The 16,633-nt window shown below is 42.1% G+C and overlaps 1 protein-coding gene across 1 annotated transcript; it reads left to right on the top strand.

Moving 5' to 3' along the window:
* The first annotated feature begins 6,169 nt into the window (after nucleotides 1-6,169).
* LOC144465141 (uncharacterized) lies at nucleotides 6,170-7,018 on the top strand. The gene has a single exon (XM_078173503.1). The coding sequence runs from the start codon at nucleotides 6,170-6,172 to the stop codon at nucleotides 7,016-7,018; it is 849 nt and encodes a 282-aa protein (XP_078029629.1).
* Nucleotides 7,019-16,633: the final 9,615 nt, after the last annotated feature.

Below are 16,633 nucleotides of genomic sequence, written 5' to 3'. Positions count from 1 at the left end.
GAATGTCATTCACTTATTATGACTTTTACAACATGTTATAACAGAGTTATCTCTTCCTTTAGGTGTCAGCTGTGAAGAACTCACTCCAGTCAAGAATGAAGAGTACAGTTTAGAAGGCAGCACTGTTACTCTGTCCTACAGATACTCCAAACAAGCAACTACTGAATATTTCTTCTGGTATCGACAATATCCAGGAAAACCACCAGAGTTCCTCATCCTTCATGTTGGGATACAAAATGCAACAAAGTCTGGACTGTCTGTTACAGTGAGTGAGGATAAAACCCAAATGGACCTGCAGATCTCCTCTGCTGCAGTGACAGACTCTGCTGTGTACTACTGTGCTGTGAGGCCCACAGTGACAGGAAACACCAAAACTCTGTACAAAAACATTATGAGCAAAGACAACACAATACTCCACAACATCCACTAGAGGGAGTCACACACTGTTAGAATTTAACAGGAGGTCCAAATAAAGTCTACAGTCTTTCAACAAGTCAGTTACAACAGTCTTACTACTTACAACAAAGCCACAAAACACAGTAGACTGAATCTACTGCATCAAATATGTGTTTGTGTCTTTTATGACAATGAGAAGTTTAAATTAATGAGAGAAAATCAGAGAAAATCCTCAGACATGCTAACAGAGAGGCTCCAACACTGATCCTTTGAGCTGAAACTGGTTCACACAACCTGACAGTTTGGACAAATAATGATTAAAATATGGATCACTAATTGATTTTATTGACACATAACATGTTTCTCTGTATGCTGACTGTGTTCCTCACTGATTTTTTCAAATGAATAAACACATCATTGTTGATCTAGTATTTAAAAATGTCCAGCTGGTAAAATGATGTTCACCCATGTAGAGAAGTATGTCTACTAACGAACACTGTGTTTGTGACTGGAGTCTCTCAGGCTGTGATTTTACTGAGGTGTACCACAGGGTTCAATCCTAGGTCCTCTCATTTTTATGACATGGTGCCTGTAGAGCAAATTACTTTAAACACAATATTGGTTTCCACTGTTTTGCAGACAATCTGTGATTTGATATTCCATTTCCTTCCCACCTCCAGCTGGTACAAAATGCTGCTCCCAGTCTGTTAACCAGGAGGAAGTGTAAGTGAGAGAAGTGAAAATACAGATGTAAGAGGAGACGGAGAGACTCAGGGAGGAGCTAAGATGTTACTGAACTATAGAAGAGAGAGAAACTTGTATATTCAACAGAGTTCAATACACAAACCATCAACATTACCTTTATTCAACATGCTGTCACTGCAGTATTGTGTCTTTTCTCTGCTGTTTCTTTACATTCTAACAGGTATGTTACATTCTGCATTTCAAAAACATCACTGTCAACGTTTCTGAATGTCATTCACTTATTATGACTTTTACAACATGTTATAACAGAGTTATCTCTTCCTTTAGGTGTCAGCTGTGAAGAACTCACTCCAGTCAAGAATGAAGAGTACAGTTTAGAAGGCAGCACTGTTACTCTGTCCTACAGATACTCCAAACAAGCAACGAGCAGTGATCAATTCTTCTGGTATCGACAATATCCAGGAAAACCACCAGAGTTCATCATCTCCCATTCAGGAACTGAAGCAATATTAAATCAACGAATTGCTGGACTAACAATTAAAGTGGATCAAAACCTAATCAATATGAACATCTCCTCTGCTGCAGTGACAGACTCTGCTGTGTACTACTGTGCTGTGAGGCCCACAGTGACAGCAAAGCCACAGTCTCTGTACAAAAACACAAGCTGACACACTGACAAGCTGCTGGAAGCCTTTTTTCCACACTGTTGGACTCAACTTTTTACCTCCACTAGAGGGCCACATTATCAAGTAGGCGCTGCACTACTTCTGCACTGTGTTCAACCATTCAGTCAATAAGAAGTGCTGCTGTCAAGAGAACAATTCTCACACTGAATGTTGAACATCAGCTAGTTTCTCCTGTTGATTTAAACCTTGTTGTAGAGATGGAACATTGGCTGTGGATTATTCTTGCTGCTCTTTTCTTTGGTAAGATACAAACAACTACATGTTTTGATTCTTTTCGAAAGATTTATACAAACTGGAGTTCAGAGCAGAAATCTCTCAACAGTTGAGCTGTTTCTGTCCACAGAGTAACACTGTACACTTGACATTTTCCACTGTCTTCTCCTCTCAGCCTCATCAACAATGTTAGTCTAATGGCTTCATTTTCTCTACTTTTTCCAGGACTAATAGCTGGAGACAAAATCTCTCCTGGACAAGATGAAGTCAGTCAAAGAGAAGGACAATCTGTCACACTCACATGTCGATATGAGACAACGTATAATCGTCTAGCACTCCACTGGTACAGACATCATTCTGACCTTCAGGCACCTCAGTTTATACTCTGGAAAGGAGCACGAGACTTTACATCTGAAAATATTCCTGATAAAACAAAATATGACTCTGAAACATCACAAGACTCAACTGAACTGACCATAAAGAATCTAACCCTGGCAGACACAGCTCTCTACTACTGTGCTCTAGAAACACAGTGATACAAAGTGTAGAAGAGGCTGTACAAAAACCTGAACACAGATATGTGACTACTCTTCAAAGAGGAGGGAAGTGGTATTCAAACCACAGCTTCATATCAGATGGATTCTGATGATTCCTGTTTGATCAGAGTCACTGTGGTTACAGCTGCTAATGAAACACTGTGGGAGGATTCACATGAGCAGCAAATCCACATCAGTGAGGGAGAGAAATACAGAAGGGATAAGTTAGTGAGGAGGCAAGGGTGTGGCCGCCTAGAAGGTGCTTGTGATTGGGAAATGCAAGTAGATTTAGGGGGAAAGCTTGTTGTTCCTCAGGAAATAGTCTGTACCAGGCAGAGGCCTGACTTAGTGTTGTGGTCAGTGAGTCAACAGATAGTTTATTTCATTGAGCTGACAGTTCCTTGGGAAGACTCAGTGGAAGAAGCCTATGAAAGAAAAAAGCTTAGATATGCAGACTTAGGAGCAGAAGCTGAGTAGCGAGGATGGAAGACTAGGATTTGTCCAGTGGAAGTGGGGTGTAGGGGATTCATAGCAAGATCAGCTGTCTCACTCCTGGGGGAACTCGGAGTGCGGGGACAGAATTTGAGGAAGACAGTGAGGGAAATGTCAGATGAAGCAATTAAATGCAGCCAGTTTATCTATTACAGAAGAAATAATGTCAGTTGGGGGCCAGCAGGGGGAACTACTAAGCAGGGCACATAACTCCTTGAGATCAGGTGGAGAGATCCACTTCCTGTCAGGAGAAATCCAGGAAGAGGAAGCATTTAAGTGTGGGAGTGGCCTATTGGAATCCATTTTGTTTGAGGCCATGCAGCAAGGTGAGTGTGTTTGCTGATCCTGTAAGTCCAGTTAGCTCCTTTAACTTTAGCTTATATTGTAGTTATGCTATGTAGTGTGTGAAATAGAGTATGGTGAATGTGACAGGAAAGCTAGTATCAGCATTGCTTCTGCCTGGAGCTCGCATGTATGGAGCCTGGGTTTGGTTGAAGATGGCAGTGCTGTTTGGGCTGAGAAAGCCATGTGTAAGTAAGAAGGAAATCCAGGAAGAGGAAGGTTATTTAAGTGTGGGAGTGGCCTATTTGAATCCATTTTGTTTGAGACCATGCTACAAAGTGAGTGTGTTTGCTGATCCTGTGAGTTCATTTATCTCCTTTAACTTTAGCTTATATTGTAGTTATGCTATGTAGCGTGTGAAATAGAGTATGGTGAATGTGCTAGTAAAGGTAGTATCAGCATTGCTTCTACCTGGAGCTCGCATAAACGGAGCCTGGGTTTGGTTGAAGTTGGCAGTGCTGTTTGGGCTGAGATCACTGTCCAGCCTCCTGGAGGTGTCATTGTTGTGAGGGCTCGTCCTGGGGAGGTAGACTGTACAGCCTAACCCGGCGGGGGAGTGTGATAGCCTAACAAGGCTTCCTTCCCTGGGTCTACCTCCTCTGTGGTAGTATAGGTAAGGTAAAGGAGGTTGTTCGGTTAGTGTGGGGAGCAGTGAGACCTGGCATTAGGGGAGTGTCTCTGGGACACCAGAGATTACTGTCCAGCCTCCTGGAGGTGTCGTGGGACTAACTAGACGAAACACCGGTGAAAGGAGGTTCCCACCCGATGACCCCAAAGACATGTTAGTTATCACTGCTCACGGGTCTGTATAGTTAAGCCTTGCCATAATAGCTTATCATAGGGCTTAGGAGGATTATTCACTGAGTGCTGATCCCTTTTTTTTTTTTTTTTTTTTTAGAGCACAAACTTCTTGTGTTTATTTGAATGAAAGGGACAAACCAACTGTATTTTGGAGCAAACAAACAGATCCTGTTATAGTGTTTCCAATCTATAATACAGAGTGTTATGCAGTGTGGAATCAGTGCATTGTACAGTTTCTTTCTGACTGGCTACCCTGCTGCGTATCTGCTCAAAGACTCTGGGTCAAACACCTGGGTCAAGTTGTGGCTGGTAATAGTATTACATCAGACACCTCTCACACTTTATCTGAAGAATATCAGCTTCTGCCATCATCACACAGAAGATTTAGAGTCCCACAGGCTCGACTCAACAGGTCCAGGAACTCATTTGGTCCTATTGAATCAAAGTGTGTAGCCTCAGTGTGCCTGGGTCGAACACTGAATGGAACAGGAATGATTCATATGTTCAGGGTTCACACACATTTTTACTATTGACTTTTCAAAACTTTTCCATAACTTGTCCATAATATTTTACCCCATTCCCATGACTCTATTTAAGTAGTTTAAAATGGGTAGGCCCATAAAGCACTACAGTCAAACAAGATCCAATAGATGTCAAAGCAATTTGATGAGTGTCTGGATTATAATTTTAACAAGTCTGTCTGCATTTATTCCTTGTTAAACAAATAGTTGTTTCCCATTCAGTCCAATGTTAGCTCTTCATCAGTTAGCCATTGACCACACTGACAGTGAATATCTTACATGAGTCTCAGTCAACCCACTACACAACAGCTTTCCAGCATTTTCCTGTTTCTCTCCTGATGTGACAACACGTCTCGTTCCTCCAAAAGGGGGCGTGGCCTTGGCGATGACACAATGCTGTTCTGGTCTACATGTATCAATGATACTAGTGACCTTTCAACAGTCAGGCAGCGCAGCAGTAAATTAGTGATACAAGGAACATATTTCACCTAATGATGAGACATATTTTGGGATTTTTATGAAAATTTTTAACAATAGAGAAAACAATGTTTATTCAAAACTGTTCCAAAACATCTTGTTAGTTCCAAACCATTTCCAGGCCTGGAAAACAGGTTTTCTAATTTCCCACATTTCCAAGAATTTCATGAGCGTGTGAACTCTGTATGTTGCACTGTATCCACTTTTCCTAATGTGTGATGTGATTTGTAGCCGTTATAGTACAGTTCTGTTGTCTGGTAAATGTTGTTTTGTATTTTTGTATTTACATGTATTTATGTGACACAGTTGACGTCCTGAGATGAAGAGAAATTTCAGAATTCCCTTTGACAGTAAAGCAAAATCAAATCAAATGACACAATGACAACAAATACACAGACACAGCTTACTGAATAAATCCTCTGTGTGCCCTGTGGGTCATTAGGCCACAATGAGCCTCTTCCATTGTTCACTTTCCTCTGAAAAAGTCTTGAGATACACCTCAAATACACACTGAAACACTAACTCATAAAACTGAAACTGACAGTAATTTATATTTAGAATCCACAGAAACCTGTCTGATTCATCAAAACACAAGCTTCCACAACAACTCCACTGTTGTAAAGTGGCTATTGCATGTTATTACAGTTCAAGGCCTGTAGAGGGAGCACTTGTATTTTGCATCTGATGATTATGCAGTGTGTCTATAGCAGTGACACAAGATGGTACCGACAGGTTGTGCCGTGTTATGATGTTACCTGAGAAGTCCTGCAAATAAAGTCAGCTCAACTGAAGAGATGTCTCCTTCCTTTAGTGGATATCCGATGATATCACATATGGCGACGAGGATGAAAGCCTGAAGTGGATACGGCAAGTCAAGTCGACAAGAGTAGTGTTGGCTGAGTTAACGAGCTAAGTGAAGCTAGGCTAGTGCTAACTGTCCGTGAGCTATTGACGTGCTGTTAGCTTGAAGAAAGCTGGGCGCTCTCTTTAGTGAAGAACCATGGCTGCCACGGTGGAGTCGGTGTCACCTTTTGATAGCAAGTCACAGACTTGGGAAGAGTACTGTGAGATTTTGGACCATTTCTTCGTGGCGAACGACATCGACAATGATGAAAAGAAATGGGCTGTGCTGCTAAGTGGTGTGGGCGCCCCGACATACGCACTGATGAGAAACCTGCTCAGCCCTGACAAACTGGGTGATAAGTCCTACAGTGACCTGGTAAGACTGTTGACAAATCATTTTCACCCGAAACCAAGTGAAATAATGCAACGATGGAAGTTTAATACCAGAAACAGGAAGCCGGAGGGGTCTGTGAGTGACTATGTGGCAGAGCTGAGAAAGCTGGCGCAGGACTGCAATTACGGAGAATCTTTGACGGTGATGCTAAGAGACCGTCTCGTATGCGGCATAAATGACGACAGGATCCAGCGGAGGCTACTGTCGGAGGACGGATTGACGTTTGACAAAGCCCTCCAGTTTGCGCAGGCCATGGAGGCGGCAAACAGGGACATCGTGGATTTGCATGGCATGAAAGAGCAGGGCAAATGGAGCCGTATGGCAGGCTCTGTCAACAAGGTGAACGACACGCGTTCAAAACCTCAGCGTGACATGAAGACATGCTACAGATGTGGCGGAGACAGCCATTTGGCTAAGGACTGCAGGTTTGCTAATGAGAAGTGCCACAATTGTGGTAAAGTGGGGCACATAAAGAGGGCCTGCAGGATGAAAATAGGGGGAAAGGACAAGACTAAGAACTTTAAAGGGGAGAAAAGCAAACAGAAAAAAAAGCTAACTTCATGCAAGAGGAAGACGGTGATAGTGATGAAGTTTCCACTATGTATCACATGAAGGATAGTGCGATAACCATGTACAACATAAATGACGAGATAGTCATCCCCAGAGAAGAGCCCATAAAAAAAAGAATTAAAAGTAAATGGGAAACTTGTAACTTATGAGGTAGATACCGGCTGTGGGTACACCATTTCACAAGCTATTCAGTGATAGCGTCAAACCCAGACTAGCCAAGTGCAGGATAAAACTGAGAACATATGGTGGCCATAAAGTGCCCATAGTAGGAGCAACAAAGGTCAAAGTTGAACACAAAGGCATGACTAAGATGTTAGCAGTAGTGGTTGTCAAAGGTTCAGGGACAAGTCTACTGGGACGAGGTTGGCTTAAAGCTCTCAAAGAGGACTGGCAACCTGTACATAAGATAGAGGACAGAGAAGACCCTATACAGGAAGTGCTGTCAAGGCATGAAACAGTGTTCAAAGCAGAGCTAGGGAGATTGAAAGGCTTCGAGGCAAAAATACATGTAGCTAGCGATGCCACACCCTGTTTCTATAAGCCAAGGTCAGTGCCTTTTGCAATGAAAAAGAAAGTAGAGCAATAGTTAGAGAGGCTCTCATAAGAGAAAATCATAGAACCAGTGAAGTTCTCAGAATGGGCTGCGCCCATTGTACCAGTCTTGAAACCAGACACCAGAGCAAGAATTTGTGGGGACTATAAACTCACAGTAAACAAAGTGTCCCCTATTGAGCAGTACCCCATTCCAAAAATGGAGGACATGATAGCCTGTCTAACTGGAGGAGAGAAATATACCAAGTTAGATATGAGCCATGCATATCAACAGATTGTACTGGATGAGGAATCACGGAAATATGTCACAGTGAACACACATAAGGGACTGTTCACATATACAAGATTACCTTTTGGTGTGAGCTCCAGTCCAGCCATTTTTCAGCGTACCATGGAGGGGGTGCTGCAGGGATTAGCAAATGTTGCAGTGTATCTGGATGACATCATTCTGACAGGAAAGGATGATAAAGATCACCTGCAAACACTGGATCAAGTACTGCAGCGACTGGAGGATGCAGGACTTCGCTTAAAAAGGAGCAAGTGTGAGTTTATGGAGAAAGAAGTGACATTCTTGGGACATAGAGTGGATAAGACAGGGTTACATCCACTGCCAGCAAAGGTGAAAGCAGTTCAGGAGGCCCCCACTCCCACATCAGTGATGGAGCTAAAAGCTTATTTGGGACTGTTGAACTTCTACAATAAGTTCCTGCCAAACTTGTCAACATTACTGGCACCTATGCATAAGTTGTTGAGGAAGGATGAACTGTGGTCTTGGGGACCCGAGCAAGAAGAAGCTTTCAAGCAGTCAAAGGAGCTTTTGCAATCAAGCAGTGTGTTAGTGCACTATGATGAAAAAAAAGAACTGATACTGTGCTGTGACACTTCTCTATACGGAGTTGGAGCCGTGCTGGCTCACCGCATGTCAGATGGAGCAGAGAAACCTATAGGGTTTGCATCACGCACGCTCTCAGCCGCAGAGAAGAATTACTCCCAGCTAGATAAAGAGGGACTAGCTGTCATCTTTGGGGTACAGTATTTTCACAAGTATCTTTATGGAAGGAAATTTGTGATTTACACAGATCATAAGCCACTACTAGGTTTATTCCATGAGATGAAAGCAGTGCCACAGATGGCATCCCAGAGGATAATGAGATGGGCTGTACTGTAAGGAGCATATGAGTATGTTATCATGTACAGAGCAGGTAAAAACAATGGTAACGCTGACGCTCTTAGCCGTCTCCCACTTCCAGAGACACCAAGTGTTTCGGCACCAGAGGAACATGTGCTAATGTTGGATCAGGAGCATCCACCACTGATGACTTCAGAGCAGCTTAAAAAATGGACAACTAAGGATCCTATACTCTCACGAGTACGTGAGTATGTGCTGAGAGGATGGCCAAAGAATCAGGACAGAGACTTTGTGCATTATCGACAAAGACAACAAGAGCTGAGTGTACAGGACGGCTGTGTGCTGTGGGGAGCCTGCATTGTGATACCAGAGAAGGGACGAGCTCCCATGATGGAACAGTTACATCAGTCACACCCGGGAATGAGCCGCATGAAAGGACTGGCACGAAGTTATATGTGGTGGCCACATATGGACAATGACATAGAGAATAAGGTAAAGTCATGCACCACATGCCAAGAACACAGAAAGGCACCTGCCTGTGCACCACTCCACCCCTGGGAGTGGCCAGAGAAGCCGTGGAGGAGGCTCCACATAGATTATGCAGGTCCCTTTATGGATAAAATGTTCTTAGTCATTGTGGATGCACACTCAAAGTGGTTAGATGTATATCCAGTAACATCAGCTACATCAGCAAACACAATAAACTGTCTGAGAAACAGTTTCAGCACACATGGTATTCCAGAGATGATCGTGTCTGACAATGCCCAGTGTTTTGTCAGCGAACAAACCAAAGATTTCATGACACAAAATGGAATCACACATGTCACATCAGCACCGTACCACCCTTCATCCAACGGCTTGGCGGAAAGGGCCGTCCAGACTTTTAAAGAGCTCATGAAAAAGAGCAGCGGTGACACAGTGGAGACAAGGTTAAACAGGGCTCTGTTTAGCTATCGCATCACTCCACAGTCAACTACTGGACTTTCACCTGCCGAGATGATGATGGGTCGGAAGTTGAGGTGTACACTGGATCTCATACACCCCGATTTGAAAAAAAAAGGTGGAGTCAAAACAAGCAAGCCAAAAAGCTCACCATGACCAACATGTAAAAGAGCGCAACTTTGCAGCAGGAGACTCGATCTATACCAGAAACTATGGATGTGGACCTAAATGGGTACCAGGACTGATACAGGAGATCACAGGACCAGTTTCTTACACAGTGCTGCTGGGAAATGGTAAAGTTGTCAGGAGACACGTGGATCAACTGTTCAGCAGACCGGAGCAAGATCTGTCAGTGCTGATACCAGATTCAATACCTGAGGAATATGTGGTACCTCCAACAGTGACCAACCTAGGGCCACAGGACACAAGTACTACACAAGCGGATGATAAAGTTCTCCCTACTGGGAATCAGAATAAGCAGAACAGTACACCTGGTGGTTCGCCCACTAAGGAGTTGATCAGATCTCAAAGAAACAGGAGACCACCAGCCCATATGAAAGACTTTGTTGTTAAGTAAAAGTTATGTTTACTATGCAGAGGAAATACAGTGTTTTCTTTAAGCAAGTAGGGTAGCTCTACAGTGAAAACTGAACCTTATCATCATTTCCTTTATCATATTTAAGGCTGAGACTGTAAAGTTAATGGTTTTCGGATTTATATATGTATATATTTTTTTTTTTTTTTGGTATATGAAAAAAAAAAAGAAAAAAATGTCAACAGAGGATGCTTGTGGTTATGTTTTGGTCATACGGTCAATTGGCATGGTTATGTTGCGTTGGATTGCCTGTAAACAGTGAAGTTTGAACTTAAGAGGGGAGGGATGTTGTAAAGTGGCTATTGCATGTTATTACAGTTCAAGGCCTGTAGAGGGAGCACTTGTATTTTGCATCTGATGATTATGCAGTGTGTCTATAGCAGTGACACAAGATGGTACCGACAGGTTGTGCCGTGTTATGATGTTACCTGAGAAGTCCTGCAAATAAAGTCAGCTCAACTGAAGAGATGTCTCCTTCCTTTAGTGGATATCCGACGATATCACATCCACCATCTTTGAATCTGACCAAAAGATACTAAACTGTCAGTTTACATTCAAGAGAAAAACATTCAAATATTCATCCACTGTTGACTTTCAGTCTTTGTGATGATCAATATTAAAGGGGCCGTAGCAGGTTCACAACAATCTGCACCTTCTATATGTTCAGGAAGCAAGTGAATCTGCCGCAGCTGTAAAACTGAAAGCACCTGATATTTCCAAAGCTGACTACAGATGAGACATGTTATACTGGGAAAGGAGAGTGACACAAAATGTGTTTGGTGTCAAGTTGTCATTTGGGGGAATAACACAGGGCTGTGAATGAGCCCTGTCACTGTGATCAGGTCCCTCCTTCTGATCCACCAACTTAGTGTTGATGAAGACTAAACTGAGAGATCACAGCCGTCTTTATACTTGCTGTAGCTCAGAGTTACTCAACACTGCAGATATGACGCCTGTGTTCATCTCAGTGTTGCTGGCTGCTGTGAGCCTTGGTATGAACACAACTCTGTTTCTTTGATATCAATCTAACATTGACATGACTCTTTAACAGCACTCTGATACTCTTTGTTGCTGTTTCACAGAATGCAGAGCACAAAAAGACAACGTGCTGCAACCAAAAGGAGACGTGACTGCTGCTGAAGGAGAGGCACTAACACTTGGCTGTCAATATAACAGCTCTTCATCAAGTGTAAGTCTCTTCTGGTACAAACAGGATGGAAACAACAGCCCCAAATTTATCCTGAGCCGCTTTAAAGGGGACGATGGGAACACACCAGAAGTTTGTTTTTGAATTGAATTGAATTGAATTGAATTGGACTCAATAACAGACTGTCAATTGGAAAAGAGCAGACGCTGCTCAATGAGCATTCACTGAGCCAGTTTGTGACAGATGTCATCATGCTAAATGTCATGTCAATGTTGAGAGTTCCTCAGCAGATGATGAAGATGAAGGACCAATGATGTGAAGGCCCAGATCCATCAGAGTATCAATGTTCTTCCTCTGTCTCCTCCCCTCTCACTGCAGACATGAAACACTGGCTGAGAAACATCCTGATTCTGACTCTCTGTCTAGGTAACTCTTTAAACCTACTGATTGTTCTCCTTTAATCAATCATCTTTATTGATTCATCTCTTCCTCTGCATGTTCTCTTCTTCCCCAGAGTGTAAAGGAGAAGACAGAGTGATCCAGCCAACAGGAGATGTCATCGCTACTGAAGGACACACAGTTACACTTGGCTGTACATTTGAGACCAGTAACCCAGGTCCATATTTATACTGGTACAAACAAGAAGCTAAAGATCACCCAAAGTACATGCTGAAGCGTTACTCAAACACAAAAGATAATGCTCCAGAGTTCCAGAAAGACAGATTTGATGCAACACTCAACAAGACATCAGTTCCTCTGAAGATCCAGAAGCTTCAGCTGTCTGACTCTGCTGTGTACTACTGTGCTCTGCAGCCCACAGTGACAGGAAACACCAAAACTCTGTACAAAAACATTATGAGCAAAGACAACACAATACTCCACAACATCCACTAGAGGGAGTCACACACTGTTAGACTTTAACACTTTGTGATGATGTAGATTAGATGATTTTTAGTGGTGATAACAACAGACGCTGTTTGTGAAATATTAACACAATATCATTATGAAGATGAATGTATTTTTAATAACTAAAACAAAGCCACAAATCTTTGATTCATGTCATTCATAACAGGACTTTGATGTGTATTATAATGAATAATAATAATAAACTCTATTTATATAGCATTAAAAAAAAAAAAAACATACAAAGTGCCGTACAATAAAACTAAACACATTTAAAACACAAGAAAATAAACAAATGTTATAAAATGCCACCTAGTGAAAGATAAAACAAGGCCAAAGCTGAAACACAGAAAAAATTGGGAAATAAAATCAATAAAGTAGCAAGAAAATAGACAGACAGCTGAGATAAAGTCACGGTGCTCTCTGATAGAAGTACATTTTTCAGAGAGACTTAAACAAAGACAGTGACTGAGACAGTTATATCCTTGGGCAGGTCGTTCCAGAGCCTCAGGACTCTGATTTCAAAGCTCTGTCCCCTCTAGTCTTCAGTCTGGACTCTGGGACAAGCAGAGGACCTCTGCCCAAAGATCTCAAACCACACAAAGGTTCATAAGGGACAACAAAGTCTGAAATGTGATCTGGAGCCATGAAGAGCCTCAAAAGTAATTCATAAGATTTTCAAGTCAATCCTAAAACAAACAGGGAGCCGATGTAAAGAGGCTAAAACTGGTGTGACGTGGTCATGCTTCTTGGTTTCGGTTAAAAGCCTTGCGGGTGAGTTCTGAACCGTCTAATGTCACTGCAAGATTTTTGATGAAGACAGGAATAAAGGCTGCTGCAATAATCAAGACACGAAGAGATCAAAGCAGGTACAAGAGTTTCTGTATCTGTGAAAGTTAAATTGATCTTATGTTAGCAATATTTCTGAGGCGATAGAAACATGATTGGACAAGCTCAGTAACATGTTCAAAACATAAATTACTATCCAACATGACACCTAGAGTTCTTGCAACAGGCTTTATGTGTTGTGACAGGTAACCAGTAGATGGCAGTATTTGTTTAGTGACCCAATTCCAAGGATTTCTGTTTTATCAGAAGTGAGCTGAAGAAAATTGAACAACATCCAGTTTTTGATATCACACAGACAGTTCTGTAGAGAGCTCAGCATGCTGAGGTCAGTCGGTTTAACAGGGAGGAACAGCTGAGTGTCATCTGCGTAACAGTGGAAAGAGACACCATGTCGATGGATGACATCACCCAAGGGGAGCATGTATAATGAGAACAAGATAGGAACAAGGATTGACCCTTGAGGCACACCATACTTGATATGGGAAATGGATGACATGACATTGTTAGTGGACACACAGAACTTCCTGTCTGGCAAGTATGAAGCAAACCAGTTTGGGGCAGTACCAGATACGCCAACCCAGTGCCTCAGTCTATCTAAAGGAATGCCATGATCAGTTGTGTCAAATGCTGCACTTAAGTCCGTCAGCATTCATTTAGACATCATTGGTGACTTTAAGAAGGGCTGTCTCAGTGCTGTGATGTTGGCCAAAACCAGACTTATCAAATATGCTGTTGTTATCCACAGCAGCAAGAGGCTGCTTTGAGACAATTTTTTTCTAGAATCTTAGAAATAAAAGGCAGTTTAGAGATTGGCTGATCATTTTATAAGATGGTGGGATCCAGCCCAGGTTTTTTAAGGACGAGTTGGACACAAGCAGTCTTAAAGTAATCCGGGACACAATCAGCAATGTAAAGTAAATGGGGCCCAATACAATCAGTCACCTCAAGTAAAAACTAAGAAGAAATTATGTCAAGAGGGGTGGTTGAAACTTTCATATGTGACATGGCTTCTAGGAGCTCTGGCAGAGTAATGTGGGAAAAAGAGCTCAGGGAATCATGGTGCGGGTAATCAACATCCAAAAAGGTGGGACTGGGGGTGATACCAAGTCCTATTGACTCAACTTCACCAGCAAAGTACGAGAGAAAGTTCTCATAGTCAGCATCAGAGTCAGCAGGAGCAGAAGGATAGGCTGGGTTTACTGGTCAACAGTCTTGAATAGGAATCTGGGGTTGTGTTGATTGGCGGAAATAACTTCAGAGTAGTAGTGAGATCTTGCAGTTTTCACCATCCTATTGTAAATGAGTAGTTGCTCTTTCATAGCAGCAAAGTGAACCTGAAGACTTGACTTCTTCCATCTGCGTTCAGCTTTTCTGCATTCCCTTTTACAGATATGAATGTTTTCATTTAACCACGGCTATATTCTAGTCTTAGAGGTAGAAATTTTCTTCAGAGGTCCTATAAGGGTGCAGGTAGTGGAGCACATGGAGTTGAAGGAGTTAACAAATCATTGGTGTAGGTGAGATCAGAATACACATTGCCAATGGAATTAAACTGTGTACAGAATTGTGCGAGTGTGCTTGGAGTGGGATAAGACCTTATTAGCAGCCTGTAATTCAGAGTTAAAGACAATGCAATGGTGATCAGATATTAACATGTCCACAATTCCTACAGAAAGTTTTCTTCAACCCAGACTAAATACTAGGTCTAGGGTCTGGTCATGATTATGAGTCTGGCCAGACACACATGTTGAAAACTAAATGAAAATCAGTAGCAAGGACATTAGATGAGTCATCACTATGAATGTTGAAATCACCACAAGGAACAATTCCATCATAGTTAAGAACAAGACTGTTTGTCCTTAGGTGACAGCATGACAAAGTAGGAAATAAGCAATAAATGCAGTTGACTGTTGGCTAAGCCCCGCCCCTTTGTGATGGTCCATCAAGCTGTTGCAGCGAGCGTGGAGCCCACACTGGAACTAACTGCATTCTCTGAAGGAATATAACAAATCTTTGGAAAAATAAAAATTAAAAAGTAATTTTAGAGAGAAGCAAATATCCAGGATAAAGACAGAAGTCAAAGGCTAACGTATAGACCACAGCTTAACAGTGAACCACCACATCACTGGCCATCGAGATAGAAGACTATGAAATTAAAGGGAAACTTTGCCGATTTTCAACTGGCTGTGTGTCATCACATTGTGTGCAGACAACAGTGTCTGTTTGGTTTTTCCCGGTGCAGTCAGTGTGCGGACTCCTGGGGAACTCTGGAGGGAGCTTAACAACCTTCATGTGCACACACTGCGATGACACAAAGCTGGTTGAATATCAGTCAAGTTTCCCTGTTTCAGTTCACTGGTTCCTGTAAAGCACAGTAGGTCTTTATCCACTGTTATAATCATTAAAAAGTGATAGCAACATGAATATACCTTCAGTACACCTATAGCAGCTGACATGAGCCAGCTAACCCTGCACTTTTCAGGGTTTGATTTTGCTTTTGGAATGGAGAATAAGCGTATATGACCGTCCAACATCTCCATGTAATGATTGTCACTGATACACGACTCCAGGCACAACGTTTGGTTTGAAATCCACAAAACCAGCCTGAAAATGAAGAACATCTAAAATGATTTCATAAGAGTCTATAGTGCACAGCGGTGCTGTTGTCGGACCTTTGTAGGACCTGGCCAATGCTACACTATGATTGGCCAGTCTGCATTTAAGAGGAGGGACTGAGCAAGGGGTCCATTAAAATCAACTTAAAAAAGAAGTCATTCACCTACAGAGACTGCTTACTGTACTTACTGATGGCAGGAGCACAAATATCTAGGAAAAGTGACCACATCAACAAAATCTGGTGTGTAATGACACTCTGCGGTGGATGGAGCAAAATGGCATTGAAGGCAGCCCATAGAGAGCTGCGCCCAGTGGAAATGTCCCTTCCGGCTCTCTTACAGTCAAGATGAGAAGACCACTTCATCTAATGATATACCTAACCTAAGTGGGTCATAATATATCTGGTGTGGTATTAATCTGACAAATACTCCAGTTCAGAAGGAGTCCAGACTTTTCAATGGATGTCAGTTTTTGAGCTATGACGAACATCAAAATGTGTCCTGTAACAGACAGTGAGGTTCGTTGTTTTTACTGGAAAACTTGTGGAACCTACAAGCTGGTAGGAAGAGTGAAGAGTCAGCAGTCAATGACAACATAAAACTGTCAAATGTTTTTAACAATTATGAATCACTGCAATCACGACAGATCCTTGAGCATACAGTCATAAATAAGCACAAAAAATATTAGGCTGATTGGTCCAGTACTTTGTGGGATTAGTTGAAGACAGGCAGATACGCACTAAAGCACCAAAGACAGAACAGACCCAGGGAACATGTTGATGTATTCAACAGTAACTGATGATAATGATAACAAGGTGGTGTGAAATAAAATTTATGTGACAGTGTCAATGTCATAATTAAATATAAAAACAAATCATCTTAAATATAACAGAGCCCAAATTCATCTGTGTAAGTCAGTTATTTC

This window comes from Epinephelus lanceolatus, chromosome 12 (assembly GCF_041903045.1).
Source record: "Epinephelus lanceolatus isolate andai-2023 chromosome 12, ASM4190304v1, whole genome shotgun sequence".
Lineage (NCBI taxonomy): Eukaryota > Metazoa > Chordata > Actinopteri > Perciformes > Serranidae > Epinephelus > Epinephelus lanceolatus.
The sequence above is the reverse complement of the archived record's forward strand: the minus strand, read 5'-3'. Positions and strand labels throughout refer to the sequence as shown.

Coding starts and splice junctions, on each gene's coding strand:
- LOC144465141 (XM_078173503.1), top strand. CDS start 6,170: ATGGCTGCCACGGTGGAGTCGGTGTCACCTTTTGATAGCAAGTCACAG.